Below are 16,839 nucleotides of genomic sequence, written 5' to 3'. Positions count from 1 at the left end.
ATCGACAATCCTCAGATGGTACCAGGAGATCTCAACCTCATTCAATGGGCCAATTGTCATCAACTGCCTTCTCTGCTTATCTCACTAGACGCAGAGAAGGCATTTGACTGAGCAGCAGCACTACTAAAATTTGTCATTTCTGGTACTCTTCTCCGAGCCATCATGAGGTTGTACTCGACCCCGGTGCTAAGGTATGGACCTTAAGCCTCTTATCAGATCCTTTTCCAATAACAAATGGCATGCGCCAAGGGTGCCCTCTCTCCCCCCTAAATTTTGCTATGGTGATCAAACCCCTGGCGCAAGCTATAAGATCTAACCCCAGATTAAAGGAATACAGGTAGGACATACTTCACATAAAATAGGCTTATACGCTGATATCTCATTGACAGATCCGGAACACTCACTACTTCCTCGATGCTCACGCCTTAACCAATTTCTAACATTTCACTCTACAAACTTATGCAGGCCATAGACGGGGAGAAAACCAGCCGTTTTAAAAAAAAACAAAACAAAAAAAACCCGAAAAATCGGTCAATCGGCCGACGTTACCACCATTGATTAAAAAAAAAAGAAAAAAAAAAAAAAAATCGGCTGATTTTTGTCCCGTCTACGGTCGGCAAATATAATAGCGGTGTCCCTGCGGAGAGCTCCGCTATTATATTTGACATTTAAAAGTATAGCAAAGTTGCAACATTGTATCTATGTGTATCCATTTCAGATACAGATGTTTTTATTCGGATACAAATAGATACAAAGTTGCAACCGCTATACTTTTAAATGTCAAATATAATAGCGGAGCTCTCTGCAGGGACACCGCTATTATATTTGTCATTTAAAAGTATTGTGGTTGCAACATTGTAGCTATTTGTATCCGAATAGAAACATCTGTATCCGAAATGGATGCAAATAGATACAGATGTTCTTTTTCCTTGTCTTCATCTTCTTCTTCTCATGCGCATTTTTTTAATCGGTAAAAAGATCGGCCGATTTGCCCATCATTGCCATGAAAATGGGCCGATGGACAAAATCGGCCGTTTTTTTCCAGCATAACCGATAAAAAAAAAATGTGTCAAAATCACAAAAAACGGCCGATTTTCGACCCATCTATGGCCTGCATTAACCACTCCAAAACTGCTATGTTGGGAGTTGCTTTGTCGCCGGACACTAGAGAAGTCATAACTAAGCTTTCTCCCTTCTCCTGGGCGCTAAACTCCTCAATGAAATACTTGGGAATCCAACTTGTCACGGCTTTCTCTAACCTCTTACGGACTAATTTATCTGTTATTAAACTACAAAATCTCAGCAAGGATCTTAGTGTCATTAAATCTGCCTGGGCAGGACGCAGAGCATTAGCTAAGATGTTCCTTCTCCCTCATCTCCTTTACTTTTTCAGGACTTTACCCAATCCTATCTTGAGAGACTGCAGTTTTTGCAGATCAGTAGCCATCACCCACTTCATATGGGCCTGTCTAAAAGCCTCCACACTATGCATCCCTAAACGCTACAATGAGCTCGGAGTGCCGGATGTTAGGAAATATTGTAAGGCAGCCCTTCTAGACCAAGCGAAATTGGTGGACATCAAAACTCCAGGTCCCTTGGCTCCAGATTGAAACTACTGCACTGGACCTGCAACCCAAACTTCTGCTAGGTGCTTTATAAAATATACCATTATTGTCGCTACAATTACTATCACAAGACCTAGTGCTTCATCACTGGGATAACGCTGGTATCCAGAATATTGGGACCCTCGTCACGCCTCATGGGCTTCTTACCTTTCACCAAATTTCTGCCAAAATCAAATTAAGCAATAAAGACTTCTACATATACTTACGCATAAGGCATATCCTCTCTAAGGTCCTTATCGCCACAACCACCATGACGAAAGATCTTACTATTCTACGCCTCCACATCATCCACACAGAAAGGAATATCCGCCAAATAGCTCTCTTGTACAACCAGATCCCAGCATTAAATCTCCTGCAATGGCGTTCTGGGAAGTAGCTTTGCAAATCGAAGTACCCCCATCCATGTGGTACCAAGCTCTCCGTACCCCTTCTGCCTTTTCTAGAAAACACAACCCACTGGGAATCCACAATGAAAAAATATATCACAGATGGTACTATACCCCAAAAAGACTGGCTACTATATACCCAACTCAAAGCTGGAATGCTGGAGGAATAGTGGGCTTGAGGGATCGCTCCTTCACATGTGGTGGTCCTGCCTGCATGTATGCATATTCTGCCTTTGTTACAGGATTTAACAAAGTCTAATATTGACCTAACACCAGAGGTGGCTCTTTCACACTATTATAACACACATTCTCATTACGGCACGCCTATCTATAGCCAAAACATGGAAAAGCTCCAACCTTTTCCCATTACACTCAGTTACAGCTATTCTGAATGCTCACTGTTTGATGGAATTCCTTTTTGCTAAAGCACATCAGACCCTTCCAAAATTCTTCCGACATTGGCAAATCTGGCTGATACTAGATCTCCCCAACTACAGTAAGTCCCCCCCCTTTCTTATTATAACCTACCTTTGGCCAGAGTCCTCTAGAGAGTCACCTCTTACTGCTAAATATGGCTATAGTACTACCTCTTGGAAAAAAACATTATGCATACTAAGGTTGCTGATATGCCTTAGTTCATATTCCTTTTCCTCTCATACTTTTCTTACGCTATACTTACTAACCCAACTCCCTTTCTTTTTTTTTCTTTTTGCCTCATGTATGGTATTATGGTTAGTTTCTCCCTACCGGCAGGCACTCTTCTTGATAACCAAATCTTCCCTATAACTGGTAAATACACTTGTTACAGTAGAATTGTATTGTAATTTGTGATCTCTATTCTTGTTTGATACTCTAAAGGTAACAGGTTGTATCCTCCCATTTTTCACTGTTTATGTTCATGATAAGTCAGTCTTACTCTGTTTGATATAACATTGTTTGTTCCTCGTGCAAAAATCTCAAAAACAAAGTTATGAAAAAAAAAAAAATTACACTTTAAATTGTTTCTCCTATGGGATTTCACAACAGAGTCTGTTTAAAGGACTGCTCCTGACTAAACTGAAATACCTTCTGTTCTCAGGATATTACTAAAGCAACCGTCGCTGAAGTCAATCTTCACAATACAGTGCGGCCTTCCAAGAAGATATGGAACATTTGCCTCTTGCTGCACACGCCACCAACATCCACTAAATTCTCACATCTTAACCAATTACAAAGGTGTATTCTTGTGACACAACAGCAGGGCTGAACAAAACCCAATACCCAGGTAGTCAATGCTCCTTAAATATTACAGCAGACACCATACTTTAAGGTTCTCTAGTCAATAAAGATGGTTCCTTAAAAAAAAAAAAAAAAACCTTCCTGGCTCCTGAAATGGACAGCTTGGCACCTGAATTCAAAATTAAAGCAGATCCTCACCCAATAAAACAAGTTATTTGCACTTGAGCCCCTCCCCCCCAAGTCAATTAAATTTTTCTGGTAAATGGTTTCTTTTTGGTGCTGCAGCACAGTGCTTCCCCTTTTCTTGCCGAGGAGACAATGGCACTGCACTCCCCAATGCCCCTTTTGGTACATGCATGTCCAAGGAGTTCCATGCGTACGTAGATGAACAGCATGGCTTTGGGACCTAGCAGAGACCTGTGACCCATCCATCCACGTGCAGGGATTCTCCACGCATGCACGGAGGACCCTGCATATATTGGATCTCGTATTTCAGGGTGTGCCACGGATCACTATGGCCAGGCACAGGCCTTTAGCACAACTGTGGAGACAGGATTTTCAAAGATGGTGGTGCTGGAGAGAGGTGTGGGGACAACATTAGGATACTATCCCCCCCCCCCCCCCCCCACACACACACACACACACACACACACACACACACACACACACACACCAAAACTGATTCGCAAACCATAGCCCTCACCTAATCAGGGCTCAACTATCTTGCACAATGCAATCACTCTTCTAAATGTGCTTCCAGGAGGACAGTTCACAGGGATGACCTCATCTAATAATGTTCAATTACAGGCTGCAGGTGGGTCCTAAAATAGACATCATTGCTTGACTACAACTTAATCTGTAAGAAGTCTAAAAGCAGGCTGTGCTGCTTGTGCTGGATCACACATCTAACTGAACGGAATTGCGATTTCTTTGGCAGGCAAAACCCCTACAAAATAGGAGCTTCATCTGTGTAGTTAGCAGTTTGCCTGGTGCTCAGCTTTAAATATGTCCACCAAACAAACCATTAAATACTTGGGCCTTGTCCTTTGCTTGGTTTTCTTCCCACCCTTTACAAACCCAAATGTATTTAACTAGCACGTGAGATGATGGCCAGACCTCACAGGCAGACAAAAAAAAAAACAAAAAGCTTTGCTCTTGTTAGAGGGAGAATCAGGATATGGGGGCAGGGGGGAGATTACAACTAAAGTCTCCAAAACAAAACAAAACCCCCAATTAACTACCCAGATCTTGGCAAACAACCATTTCTACATTAAAACAAAAGAGTGGAGGAAAAATAGTCTCAAGTGATAATTAATGCTTACACCATTACAAATAGTAATTAAGATGAGACAATTACAGGACTGTGGAAGGTTCCAGAGAAAGCCTCTTGTGAGCTGACCAAATTTACCCTCGACTACAAACAATAACTACATAAATACAGCAATTCGACTTCTGCTCTTCCATACATTAAAAAGACATTCAATAACTCGATTCATGCAATGTTGCTGGGTTGCTTAGAGCTGGCCACTGACATTACGATCCACTTTGTGTACAATTTTCTTTAGAAATATCAACACTACCTAAAGCACCTATTCCACTTCTATGAAGTCAGACGAGTTCTCAGCCAGGCTATGGCTGGCCATACATTATAAAATTATCTGGAGATTTTTGGTTTAGATTTACCAAAAACCATATAATAGGAGGACAAACCTAAACAACACTTTCAGTTGTATCCAATTAAGCAGGCCCTTGCACTACATAGTTGAAGGTAAATCTAAAGGAAATTGGGCAGAAAATTGGAAGATAACTGTATAATGTATGGCCATTATATTATAGATAGATAGTGCCGGTGGAATATTCCACCGGAGGATGAACGTTGGCGTCTTCCCACCATCTGTATGTTGCACTTCTTAGTGACGTTTCTACAACGGAAAAGAGCTGGTCAGGATATCCATCCATGGGCAGCTGGACAAGGGGATAAAGGAGAGAACAGGAGAACCCATTTAAATCTACATCTATCTTCTGGGACAACTAGTACAAGAGTATCATCCCATCCCATCTATCCTGGAAGGATAAAAAGCGTATTTGCCTGGATTTATTCAGGCAAATATAGAGGTGAGCACATAGGGAGACCATTAAGCACTCGGCGAGAGGAAACAAGGAATTCACCTGCACACTTTACTTTGAAAGACTTTATATATACTTATTTTATGCACGTGCACAATTTTATATGTTTTTGCACAATGTGAATAGAGTGATCACAGTAGAATAGAGGTGCACTAATTTAGATTGTATGGATCTGTATTGAATTATACCTCTCAAGTCACAATCACTTTAGGACTGATAGTCAGTCACCTGCATGAAGGCTTTTTTGAAATTCATAATAACTGTTTAAGTCACTAGATATAGTGATTCATCAACAATTCATAATTGCTATCTATATTAGAGTTTATATAAGTATTATTTTGGATTATCATCTAAAAGCACCTTCAGAAATAAGAGTTATGCACATTAATATATATGAGCGCGGCACTATCTATCTATAATATTATATATACACTAGCAAGTGAGTCAGTGCAAGTGCCAGCGCACCTTACACATCATATAAGACGATTACACTTTACATTACCCACTGAACACCTCATCTCATAATAGCTCACAAGTATTCACCATTTATATAATGTATGGCCAGCCTAAGTTCACACTTGAGCTTCAAGCATTTTGGAGCATTTTATTAGGAAGGTTTGTACACGCATTTTCAGGTATGAGCGTTTTGGTTCCAGCCAATAGAAAGCTAGATACTAGAGGGAATGATATGAATAATGTTTAATTTTCAGGTGTTTTTCAGGCACTCCCACCAAGATCTATTGGGACCAAACACACAACCCTGCCCTGAAGAAGCTATTTTTTCTAGCTTCAAGTGACATGCTTTTAGCAACACAACACTCAGGTGTAACACATGCACCACTAGATATAATGGAAATCTTAATGTTGTGCCTTCAGGAAACCACACTTCAAATTTCTCAGGTGTAGAACAGAACAGACTTTAATAGCTGCTTCTACATCTAAAGAGGATTTACAACTAGATTGTAAAGTATGTGGATGCCCTAAATTGTTACTAAACCCATGATCCTGCATTCACTATATCTGGTCTCCCACAGTACACAGAACATGGAAATTCAATTGTAGAACTAAATACCTTTTCTCATCAGCAGTATATAGCAGTCTTGTGACTTCTATCAGCGTCTAGCAGAACACTTGGTAAAGCTTGTAGGAGTTTTCATTCTGCCCTGACTGTCCTTTGAGGCTGCATAATCACTGACCCTCTGTCTGGACAGTGCTGATTGGCCCTGTGCTGATCACATGCAGCCTCCAAAAGAAAAAAAAAAAAAATCTCTAGCAATGCACACTAAACTGAGCATGTGCAGAGTGACTCCTAGAACTCTGTACTATCAACATATGGATTTGGTCTGTGGAAGGAGGAGGATCTGAGAAGACAGAATCAAACAGCCTTTTTACACAATGCGGAGGATTAACCCCTTAGGTTCCACAGTGAGTATAAGGAATATTCTTTACTGCATATACAGACTGATTTTACTGTTGTGGGATTAGTAACACTTTAAAGAGACTAAACTGAAAATGTACTAACCCTGACCAATTTATATTCGCCTTCACTGCAATGACCCCACAGCTGAGAGGGTCTTCCATGGATGGGAGAGCATGTGGCCTCTCAGGAATCCCATCCGAGCTTTAGCAGCTAACCACAAGGCCAAATGTTGTCAACCCTGTGTAAGAGTCAACATGGTGTTTACATGGGGTTGACTCCCAGGGCATAGGAGTGGTGAAGGAGTGCAAGAAAGTATAGGTGGGCCAATAGATGGCTTTTAAGAGACTTTGTCACTTAGCCCTCAATGGGTTAGAGCAGGGGTCTCCAAACGTTTGAAACAAAGGGCCAGTTTACTGCCATTCAAACTTTAAGGTGGCCAGACTGTGGCCAGTGGGAGTAGAAAATGCCCTGGAATCAGTGGGAGTAAACAATACCTTAGGCTTGGGGGCCAGTGGGAGGAACAGCGCCCCGCCGCTGGGGCCAGTGGGAGGAATAGTGCTTCAATTCTATGGAAGGAAAAGTGCCCTAAGGACCGGATAAAAGCAAGCAAAGGGCCACATCTGGCCTGCAGGCCACAGTCTGGAGACCCCTGGGTTAGAGTTAATGGGCCATAAGAAACATCTGAAGGTTTGGAAATCCCTGGTAATGTATTAATAGATAAGTGCAGAAAGAGTGTTTATGCAGCATTTACCAGTTCTAGATAAACACTATACTCGAATCCTGTGTCAGGCTGCCAAACAGAATAATGTACAATTAACAGCCTCGTGTTCCGGAAGCGAGACTAGAACTTCCCATCTAACACCGGGAACAAAACCGAGTTGGGCCAAGTGGAACTCAGTTATTCATAAGCATGTGAAAGAATACAAAGCATCCTCGGATTGGCTCAGAAAGAAACAGGTGGATGATGTCAAGCTCCTTGTTTTGGGGCACTAAGCAGGAGGAGGGGGCGAGGAGCGTCGGTGGAGGAACTAAGAGGAGGATGGGGGCTGCTCTGTGCATAAGCACTGCACACAGCAGGTAAGTAGAACATGTTTGTTATTTTTAAAAAAATTGCCTTTAATATCACTTTAAATTCACCTTGCAAAACAATGTTACCAAATGTCATTGAAAATAAAACGTGAATAAAAGGGAACTCCAAGTCACTTGCTACATTAACAAATGCCTTTCATATTTGAAGTTACTGAAACACTGGCATTCTAGAAGACAATCGCCCTTTCATTCAGCACAGATTATATTACAAAATAGGATTACAGAAGAATCCAGGGTCAGTGTATTAGAAGATGTAAAAATCACTCCATTTTAAATATAGGTCTGTCAGCATATTTCTTCTCTAGGATAGGTAGAGATTTTTGGTAGTGTAATCAATACAATTCCCGCACCTTCCACCTTTAAAGGAACAAAGGAACGCCATCTAGGTTGTCTACATCATTCTAAACCGACATTACTCCCTGGACTTGTACACAGAGAAAATTGATAAGGAGAACGCTGTCAAAGCATTAAAAAAAGAGACTGTTGTCAAAATTTATTTTAGGTTGACCACATGTGAGCTGTTCAGTGCAGATCACATTAAAAAAAAAAGGTTCTTAAAAGCGGGGCTCCACCGAAAAGGAGAAGTTCCACTTTAAGCCTGTCCCCTTCTCCCAGTTAGGATTGGCACCTTTGGGGAGCAGGGGAGTAGCTAAGAGGGAACTCTCACTTCCGCTCCCTCCCTTCACGTAGACAGGTCCCAGAAGACTACGGGACCATTCAGAAAGCGCAGTGCTTCTCGCGCATGCTCAGTGGGCACCCTGCTGCCCACACTGTAGATGCCGGTGCCAGGGAGAGAAGATGGCCGGTAAAACCAGCGGTGGTGAGGACACCAATGGACCAAGGGACAGGTAAGTGGTTGTATTTTAAAAGTCAGCAGCTACAGGTTTTGTAGCTGGTGACTTTTTTTTTTTTTTTTTTTAGGTGGAAATCCGCTTTAAGATAATCTGTGATCATGTAGTTGGCTCAGTATATATGTAGGCTGTGCTTGCTTGGTTTTGCCCAGTGACTTTACTGCTCCTTACAGTGCATGTCAACTGGTCAGATCTGATAAAGTGATATTAAATCCCAAAAGCAATTATATTGCAGCCTACCAATTCCTAAATGTGGTGGCTGTATTAGTTTTCTTGTTTAGGCTTTCTTTTAATTGTCACCTGGTGATCCAGCCAGTAAGTTGGTTTTTCAACAGAACAAGCTCTCCTGTAAATGTATCAGTTTAGAGTGTTGAAATAAACCAATTAGCACTGACAGGGATGCTTACAATGATCAGCTTTTATTTATTTATGCAAAACCTATTTCAAAATAAAAAAACTATTTTTGCCCTGAATGCTTTATGAAAGAGTTTGGCTTCAATTTGTTAGTGTATCTAAATCTGCTGTGCATCCAACACTCCCCTCAGACTGACAAAACTACTGCCTGCTGTGCCCCGTGCTCCTTCATCCAGAGTGTAGGCACTGGAGGTGTGTTACTGGCCAGATCAACCAGGTAAAGCAAGGAAAAAAAAGAAAGAAAACTAATACAGCCATAACATTTAAAGATTGGCAAGCTACAATATATTATATATATATTTTTGTGTTCAATATCACTTTAACCACTTCAATTCCTGGCAGTTTTACCCCCTTCCTGCTGCCGTACTTTGAATGACTATTGTGCAGTCATGCAACGTTGTACCCAAACTAAATTTTTATCATTTTATTCACACAAATAGTGCTTTATTTTGGTGGCATTCGATCACCGCCGTGACCAAAGTAATATAATGTTACCATAGTAACATTGTACTACTTGGTGGAAGTGATCAGTATTTTTTTTTTGTAATTGTGATTGCTTATAGCAATGAATTTCATTGCTATAAACAAGCATTTTACTGAATTAACTCGATTCAGTTTGTTTTGTTGTGATTAGCTGTGACTGGCCACAGCTAAATCACATGACACAGATGGGCTGTCATTGGCTCAGTCTGTACCATGGGATCAGTGTGACCAATCACAGCTTGCAGCACAATTGTAAACAATGGATGGCATGAAAGGAAGCCATCCATTGTTTACATTTGTCATGTGACCTGCTGTATGTACATGGTACATAGATCAGTCATTGGCAGTTTCCAATGGACACAGCCAGTGACAGATCTCGCTATAGCATGTATGTGTGTACATGTACATGTGTGTGTTTGTGTATGCATGTACAATTATACATGTGTCTGTGTGTAATTTCATTTGTCTGCGTGTATTTACATGTATGTGTACATGTGTGTGTGTGTGTGTGTGTGTACGCATGTACGTACATGTGTGTGTACATGTGTACTTTACACTTGGAACAATGCAGTTGGGTAAGTACAGTTCTCCGAGCAACCGACAAACCCAGACACGTCCATCAGATTGCCAGACAGAGAAGTGGGATTCATCACTCTAGAGTCCAGTGGCGGCGTGCTTTACACCACTGCATCCGATACTTTGCATTGCACTTGATGATGTAAGGCTTGGATGCAGCCACTTGGCCATGGAAACCCATTCCATGAAGCGCTCTGCGCACTGTTGAATATGGAATATTTAGTAGCAAGGAAGTTTCATGGATGGTATTATTGCACATGTGGCAACCTATCACAGTACCACGGTTGAATTCACTGAGCTCCTGAGAGTGACCCATTCTTTCACAAATGTTTGTAGAAGCAGTCTGCATGCCTAGGTACTTGATTTTATACACCTGTGGCCATAGAGGTGATTGGAACACCTGAACTAGTGGGTTTCTAGAGGAGTTTTTAGCTGTAAAAATGCTGTAATGCTGAAAAACATGGTAAACCAGCATTTTTGGACTTTTTTTTACAAAAAAAAAAAAAAAAAACACTAAAAATTGCAAATGCAAAAAAACCGCAGCTAAACACTAATACAAAAATGCTGAAAAACTCATTTTTAACATGGCTTTACACCGCTAACGTTACCAGCGTTATGAAAACGCCCAGTGCGCATGGGACCTTAGAATGAGAAAGAAAAAAAACCCCACAAGCCTCAAACCGCTGCCCATATTAATCTGCTTGGCGTAATTCTATTATTCCGCTCAGCATTATAATACACGGATTGTAATATATTCTGTAGACAGCCTATGTAACCATTTCTCAGAGAAGTCATTCAGCAAAGAGGATGACTGCGTTGACAGAATTATGAATCCATACATACCGTCATGAAAATATGTAATGACAAGCATGTTTAACATCAAAAATGCCCTGACATACACTAACTACCTTTTAGGGTTTAAATCCGCTTTAAAAGCATGAGCTGGCAACTTATCTTGTGAGAGTCAGGGAATGGCTGCTTCTGTCAGAGGATTCTGACACAGAATGTACTTTGTGGCTGAGTAGCTTTACTTTAAGAATTAATACACTTTAAAAAAAATATATGTCTATACATAGTTTTTTTTTTTTATAAAACGCATAAAGGGTTAAAACCAGACTAGGTTATTTTTTGTTGCTGGTTTACCACTAGGGGAGATACAAACAAAACCTGACAGACTCAAATCCGTTCACATTCTACTCAAAATTAAAGCAGCCATAAAATTAAAAAATGTAATATGTTGCAGCTTACCAATCATTCGATGTGGTGGCTGCATTAGTTGTTTTTTTTTTTTTAGGCTTTTCTCACATGGTCATCTGGCCAGCAACACACTGAAGGGGGGGGGGGGGGGTTAGATTTCCTATAAAATGTAAATACAACAAACTGAAGCCAAACGCCAGCTCACACGTCATAAGCGGCTACAGCAAATTTTTTTTTTTCTTGTGGAATAAATATTTTCCACACATAAAAGCTGATCATTATAGGCACTCGTCAGTGGTAACTGGTGCATTTACAGGAGAGCTTGCTCAGCCCAGCAATACACAGACTAATGGCTGTCAATATATGTCAGAAACCTGAAATTCTTCTGCATGTTTGGAGTGAGATCTATGTCAATGGCTTTGGGCTTGTGTTGACGCCATCAGTTCGGGACACTTGTAGGATCATTGAGAATTCACAGACAGGTACATTTGACCTACTGATTATTAGCGGTAGGAGAAAAGGTAAAGCTGAACTCCAGCAAAAAGAAAAGAAAAAGCTTTTTAAAAGATGAAAATGGCAAAATCCCCTTTTTGCTACAATAATCAGCTTCAATCCAGAGACTTTGCCTGTAGTACTTTTTCTGCTGCTAGACATCCTCAGTCTGACCGTCAGCATTTATTTAACCCACTTCCAAGCTCAGATCATCCTGGGCCCCCCTCTCAAGCCTGTAACTGGACAGTGAATGGAGAAGCAGCGCAGTAATGAGCTCATGTCGGTCAGTCTGCTTTCTCTTCCTATCATCGTGCTTGTCTGCAACACTTAGATTGGCTCCTTGTGCGGCTTCTTCCTCACACACTCCAGCCCTACTATACAGGCACTGCAAGAGGTTGATAGCAGGTCATATCTGGGTACTTACACTTATTGTACTTTTAAAAATATATGATGTATTCTTGATTCCAGAACTGCATTCATTTGTGTGTATTTTATATGCTTACCGTTCAGCTTTAGACTTCATGCACACTAGTTTATTTAGGCTCCTAGAAGCTTTTATGAGATCTTTTTATCTGCTCATAGAAGCCAATAATGTTATCCTATGTGTCCATGCACACTATTTTATCATAGAAGCGTTTTTCAATCTTCAGCATTTAGGAGCAGAAAAAAAAAATATTTTTGTAGAATTTTTAGGAGCTTTCCAAGCAGAAAAACATGCTGAACACACCTACACGCTTCTGAATGCTACCAAACTGCTCCTAACAGCATTTTTCTAGCTTTTATTTCTTTATGTACTGTAAAAATGCTGACAAAACACTAATGCTCCTAAAACACTACTACAAGCTGGCACAAGAACTCTATTAGCATTTTTCATCCAGAGTTTTTGGAGCTTATAAAAAACGTTAGTGTGCATGACGCTTTAAAGTACATAAAGCCAAAAGATTATTCTTTAGTTCTGGACAGAGGAGTGAATGGGCAAAACCCTTCTATTTGGCTGCATCCTATTGGGAAGATTTCTCCGAACTACCTGTCCCAGACACACAAGAAGGGAAGTATCACAGGAATCCGTGTCCCCTTAGGAGGATTTCCCTTGTCTACTGCTCCAAAAATTGTAAGATTTCACATTGCTCACCACCCTTCTCTTAATACAAACAAAAAAAAAAAACCAAACAGCACCCACTTTGAAGAGGGCTGAATGTATATAAAAGTTCTGATAGCTGCACTTCGAGCATACAAAGAACCAGATACTTCCTTACCAAAGCGTGGGTCTAACCGTGGGTCCAGCCATGATGTGGTCTTGTTCTTGTGGTTTATGTAGTAGATTTCTCCTTCTTGAGTGATGGCCTGCTCCCAACCATCTGGTAAGGGACCTATATAAAAACGAAAACATTTAAAGCACCACCAACACTTAGCACTGGGGCTAAGCATGTGAATATTTGTTAAAGTATCTTCTAAGCACTTTTTGAATGAACGTCAAGGATTCTCTGATTTGGCGAGGGAGATAAGGTCATGCTCTATACCTTGTCCAATCACAGTATTCATTGATAAAATGCAAAGCATTCTCTGAATGGCACCTGTTCTGTGCAGCTGACCTCCTGTGTTCAGAATGCAGCAGGGCAGCCGCTTGGCATGGGATCTGGAAGCAAGTGGAGATCACTGATGTAGCGGTGCCTGCTTCAATGATTTCCAGCTTCCAGGGGCATCAACCAGGTATGGTATATACACACTTCTATTGGTTCATACCTGGAATTCTTAATTAAAGAATAACTCTGGACGAGAACTAAACGTTCCTCAACAAAATATTCCTGTTTCGGTGTGCACCAAATGCCTTTGCAAACCCAGTTATTGCTTTGTAAAACTAGCAGTGACCTCATCATTGTGTTGCACATAGTCTATGCTGACAGCAGAGCTGTGGGTGGGACCTAGCGGTTCCACCCACTACAGGCTACCTGCAGAAAACTACAGGGGCAGGTGAGAAGTCTCTTATAGGAAATGCCTGCAAAGAGCTGTAGTTGTTTCATGTTGAATTCCACAGATATGGAATAATATGCAAAGGACACTAAGATTGGAATACATGTGGCTCTGTTTGGCATTATTTTCTACATTTAGAAACAAATATTGTCTAAGAGGGGATAGGCAATCCAAACTGTGCAGAAGGAAACACGGGCAGCCAGGCTGCTATCGCTTAAAATCAGAATAAAACATCTAGTCCTCATTCACAAGGGCCTGATCTCTGCTGTCCAGGTCCCTTGTGACTGCTAATCCAGCACTGCAGCTGTACCCACAATGTCCAAGTCCCTCCAGTATACCCTTGCTTCGGTGTCATCCTCTGGCTCCTGAGAAGACCCTGCCATTGGACATCCAATAGGAAGTGTCCATGTTATACAGGCAGTGATGTGGACACCCAAAGAAGGACAATTTCTAGTGGAAATAAAGAACAAAAAAAAAAAAAATTGAAGCGCCATACGAACAAGTAAGAAGAGGTTTGTTTGGTTTTTTTTAAGCCAGCCATCAGTTAGTGGAGCAGAAAGGGGGGGGGGGGGGGGAATATCCTGGAGATGGGCTTTAAATCAAGAAGAAATTGATCTGAGAAATTTAAAAATGTAAACCAGTTTTATTCTAGATAATTCTCATTTTCTTCTGAGTTTAAATGTACCTGTGTTTACACGTGTTCAGTGCATCTAATCTCTCACTGGATGCATAGATTTTTACTTTTTCTAAACAAGCAACTAAACTGACAGCTCCTAAAAGCACGTAAAAATGCACAAATCGTGAGTTTTTAACATTTAAAATCATTACATGCGTTTGTGTTTAGAAATGTCCTATAAACACAGGCTTGTGTGTGAGGCCTTAAAGGGTTTCTAATTCCACAACAGTAAAATCAGTCTGTATATGCAGGAAAGTGTGCTTGTTACACTCATTGTTAATCCTCTGCATTGTGTAAAAGTAATGTTGGATCCTCCCCTTCTACTGTCCCCCAATCCATCTGTTGATAGTACAGAGCTCTAGGAGTCACTCTGCACATGCTCAGTTTAGTGTGTATTGCTAGAGGCTTTTTTTTCTCTTTGGGGGAGTGTATGTGATCAGCACAAGGTCAATCAGCGCTGTCCAGAGGGTCAAGGGCTATGCAACCCCATAGGACAGTCAGAGCAGAATGAAAACTCCTACAAGATTAACCATTGCTCATCTGGACACTGGTAGAAGTCACAAGACTGCGCTAATTGCTGATGAGAAAAGATATTTAGCGGTTTACAATGCTTTACAATATAGTGGGAGACAATACAGCAACAATACAGTTCAATACAAGAGGGTTAGGAGGGCCCTGCTCCTTGGAGCTTACAATCTAAAATTTACTAAAATAATTCCACTTCCACGTTCTGTGTGAGACCAGATATAGTGAATGCAGGGGCACGGGATTAGTAACACTTTAAAAGGACGAGTTCACAGTTTAACAAAAAATAAATGCACATTTTTTTTGCAGGTAAAAAAAAATTTAAATAAATATGTGCATTTACAATTTTATTGTTTTAGGAGCCTGGAAAATATTGCACCAGTGATCTGCTGATCGCTGGTGCCATGCAGGACTCCTGCAGACCTGTCATTGTATCAGTCTGCCTGTACATCATACAGGCAGGTTCACACTGACGGGAAGAATTAATGAACTACCAAAGCACTGTGGTAGTTCATTAAAACCGACAAGCCGACATCCGTTAAGGATGTTGGGACTTGTAGTTTCCCATTCACAGAACTGTGTAAATAAATGATGTGGCCGGGTGGGCGGAGCACAGCACGGCTGCATTTTTTACAAATTGTGATAACAAGCAGGAGGGAAGATTCCTTCTAGCTGTCACAGGGGATAGAGGGGGCGGTACTACAGTAACAGGTTACACCCTGAATATGGGTGTATCATGGTACGACAGGTTAGCTTAACCTTTACGCCATTTTCAGTTGGAAACAAACGTCTGATATAACAGGAGTGGAGAGACACTGAACAAAGATGAAAGAAGAAAGCAAATAGCAAATAATTCTGCAAAACATTTTACATAACACAAATGTAGTATTTCTCTGAGTACAACTCTTGAAGAAAAAAATGACTGCAAACCACAGCTGGCAGATTGAGGTCTGTGTGGGAGAGGTATTCAATCATGGCTCCAGGCCTGATGTTTGAAAAGTGTGGTAAAGGTAAAGTATCCTATTGTTCCTAGCAACCAACCAACTAACTTGATTTATTCACAAACCTGAAATAAAGAGAAGTTGGATGATTATGGATTGCTACACCTAGTAAGAAATGTTTCCTTCCATGGACTTCCATACATCAAGCCCTTTGTTGGCCTTATTAAGGAAAGCAGCACAAAGCACTGTACTATCTACAAGGTGTAATATCCCATGCAAATCAATGAGATTTAAATACCAGTGAAAAGTGAATTCTGATTGGGTGATATGGGTTGCCTTTGTTTATTGAATACTCATCCTATGGGGAAGTAACCTTCCTCTTTACATGAGCCACAAAGAACTCTTCGGGGGCTTGCAGCACTGGCCTGCTCATCCACATGCTAGTGAAATTTGTATTTCCATTTTCATTACATACCTTACTTCAGACATAGTGATATCACGGTCTTCCCATGCTTCTTAGTGCAATGCAGGTAGATCATGGCAAGTAGCAGAGGCTCTTGGGGGGGGGGTTATGCAAGAAACAAAAATTCTTCAATGGGAGGTGGTCTGTCTGGATGGGTTGGTATTTGTATGCAGACTGTCCAAAGTAACACTGAGCCTCCATGACAGAAAGAACTGAAATCCAATGAATGAAAGGGATGGGTCTGGGACAGTAAATCCTCCTTTACATGGATGAAGAGGCCCATATACTGTGAACAGACTTTGTTTTGCAGTGTCGATTCCAGGTGCTACATCCAGGCAGCCTACTGAATGAAGTCTGTTAAGATGCAGCAGATGCACAGACACAG

General features: G+C 41.0%; 1 protein-coding gene across 4 annotated transcripts in view; it reads right to left on the bottom strand.

Moving 5' to 3' along the window:
• The window catches only part of YAP1 (Yes1 associated transcriptional regulator), a 121,146-nt gene that overhangs the window by 13,554 nt on the left and 90,753 nt on the right, over positions 1–16,839 (bottom strand). For 2 of the 4 annotated variants that reach the window (XM_089687259.1, XM_089687258.1), the window contains exon 4: positions 13,135–13,248. The exons of the other annotated variants lie outside the window; for them this stretch is intronic. In XM_089687259.1, the coding sequence (XP_089543385.1) occupies positions 13,135–13,248 (114 nt within the window). The remainder of the gene's footprint in view (positions 1–13,134; positions 13,249–16,839) is intronic. 4 annotated transcript variants of the gene reach the window in all.

This window comes from Staurois parvus, unplaced genomic scaffold, assembly GCF_062004578.1.
Source record: "Staurois parvus isolate SC_StPar_1 unplaced genomic scaffold, SC_StPar_1.0 ptg000422l, whole genome shotgun sequence".
In the NCBI taxonomy this organism is placed as follows: Eukaryota; Metazoa; Chordata; class Amphibia; order Anura; family Ranidae; genus Staurois; species Staurois parvus.
The sequence above is the reverse complement of the archived record's forward strand: the minus strand, read 5'-3'. Positions and strand labels throughout refer to the sequence as shown.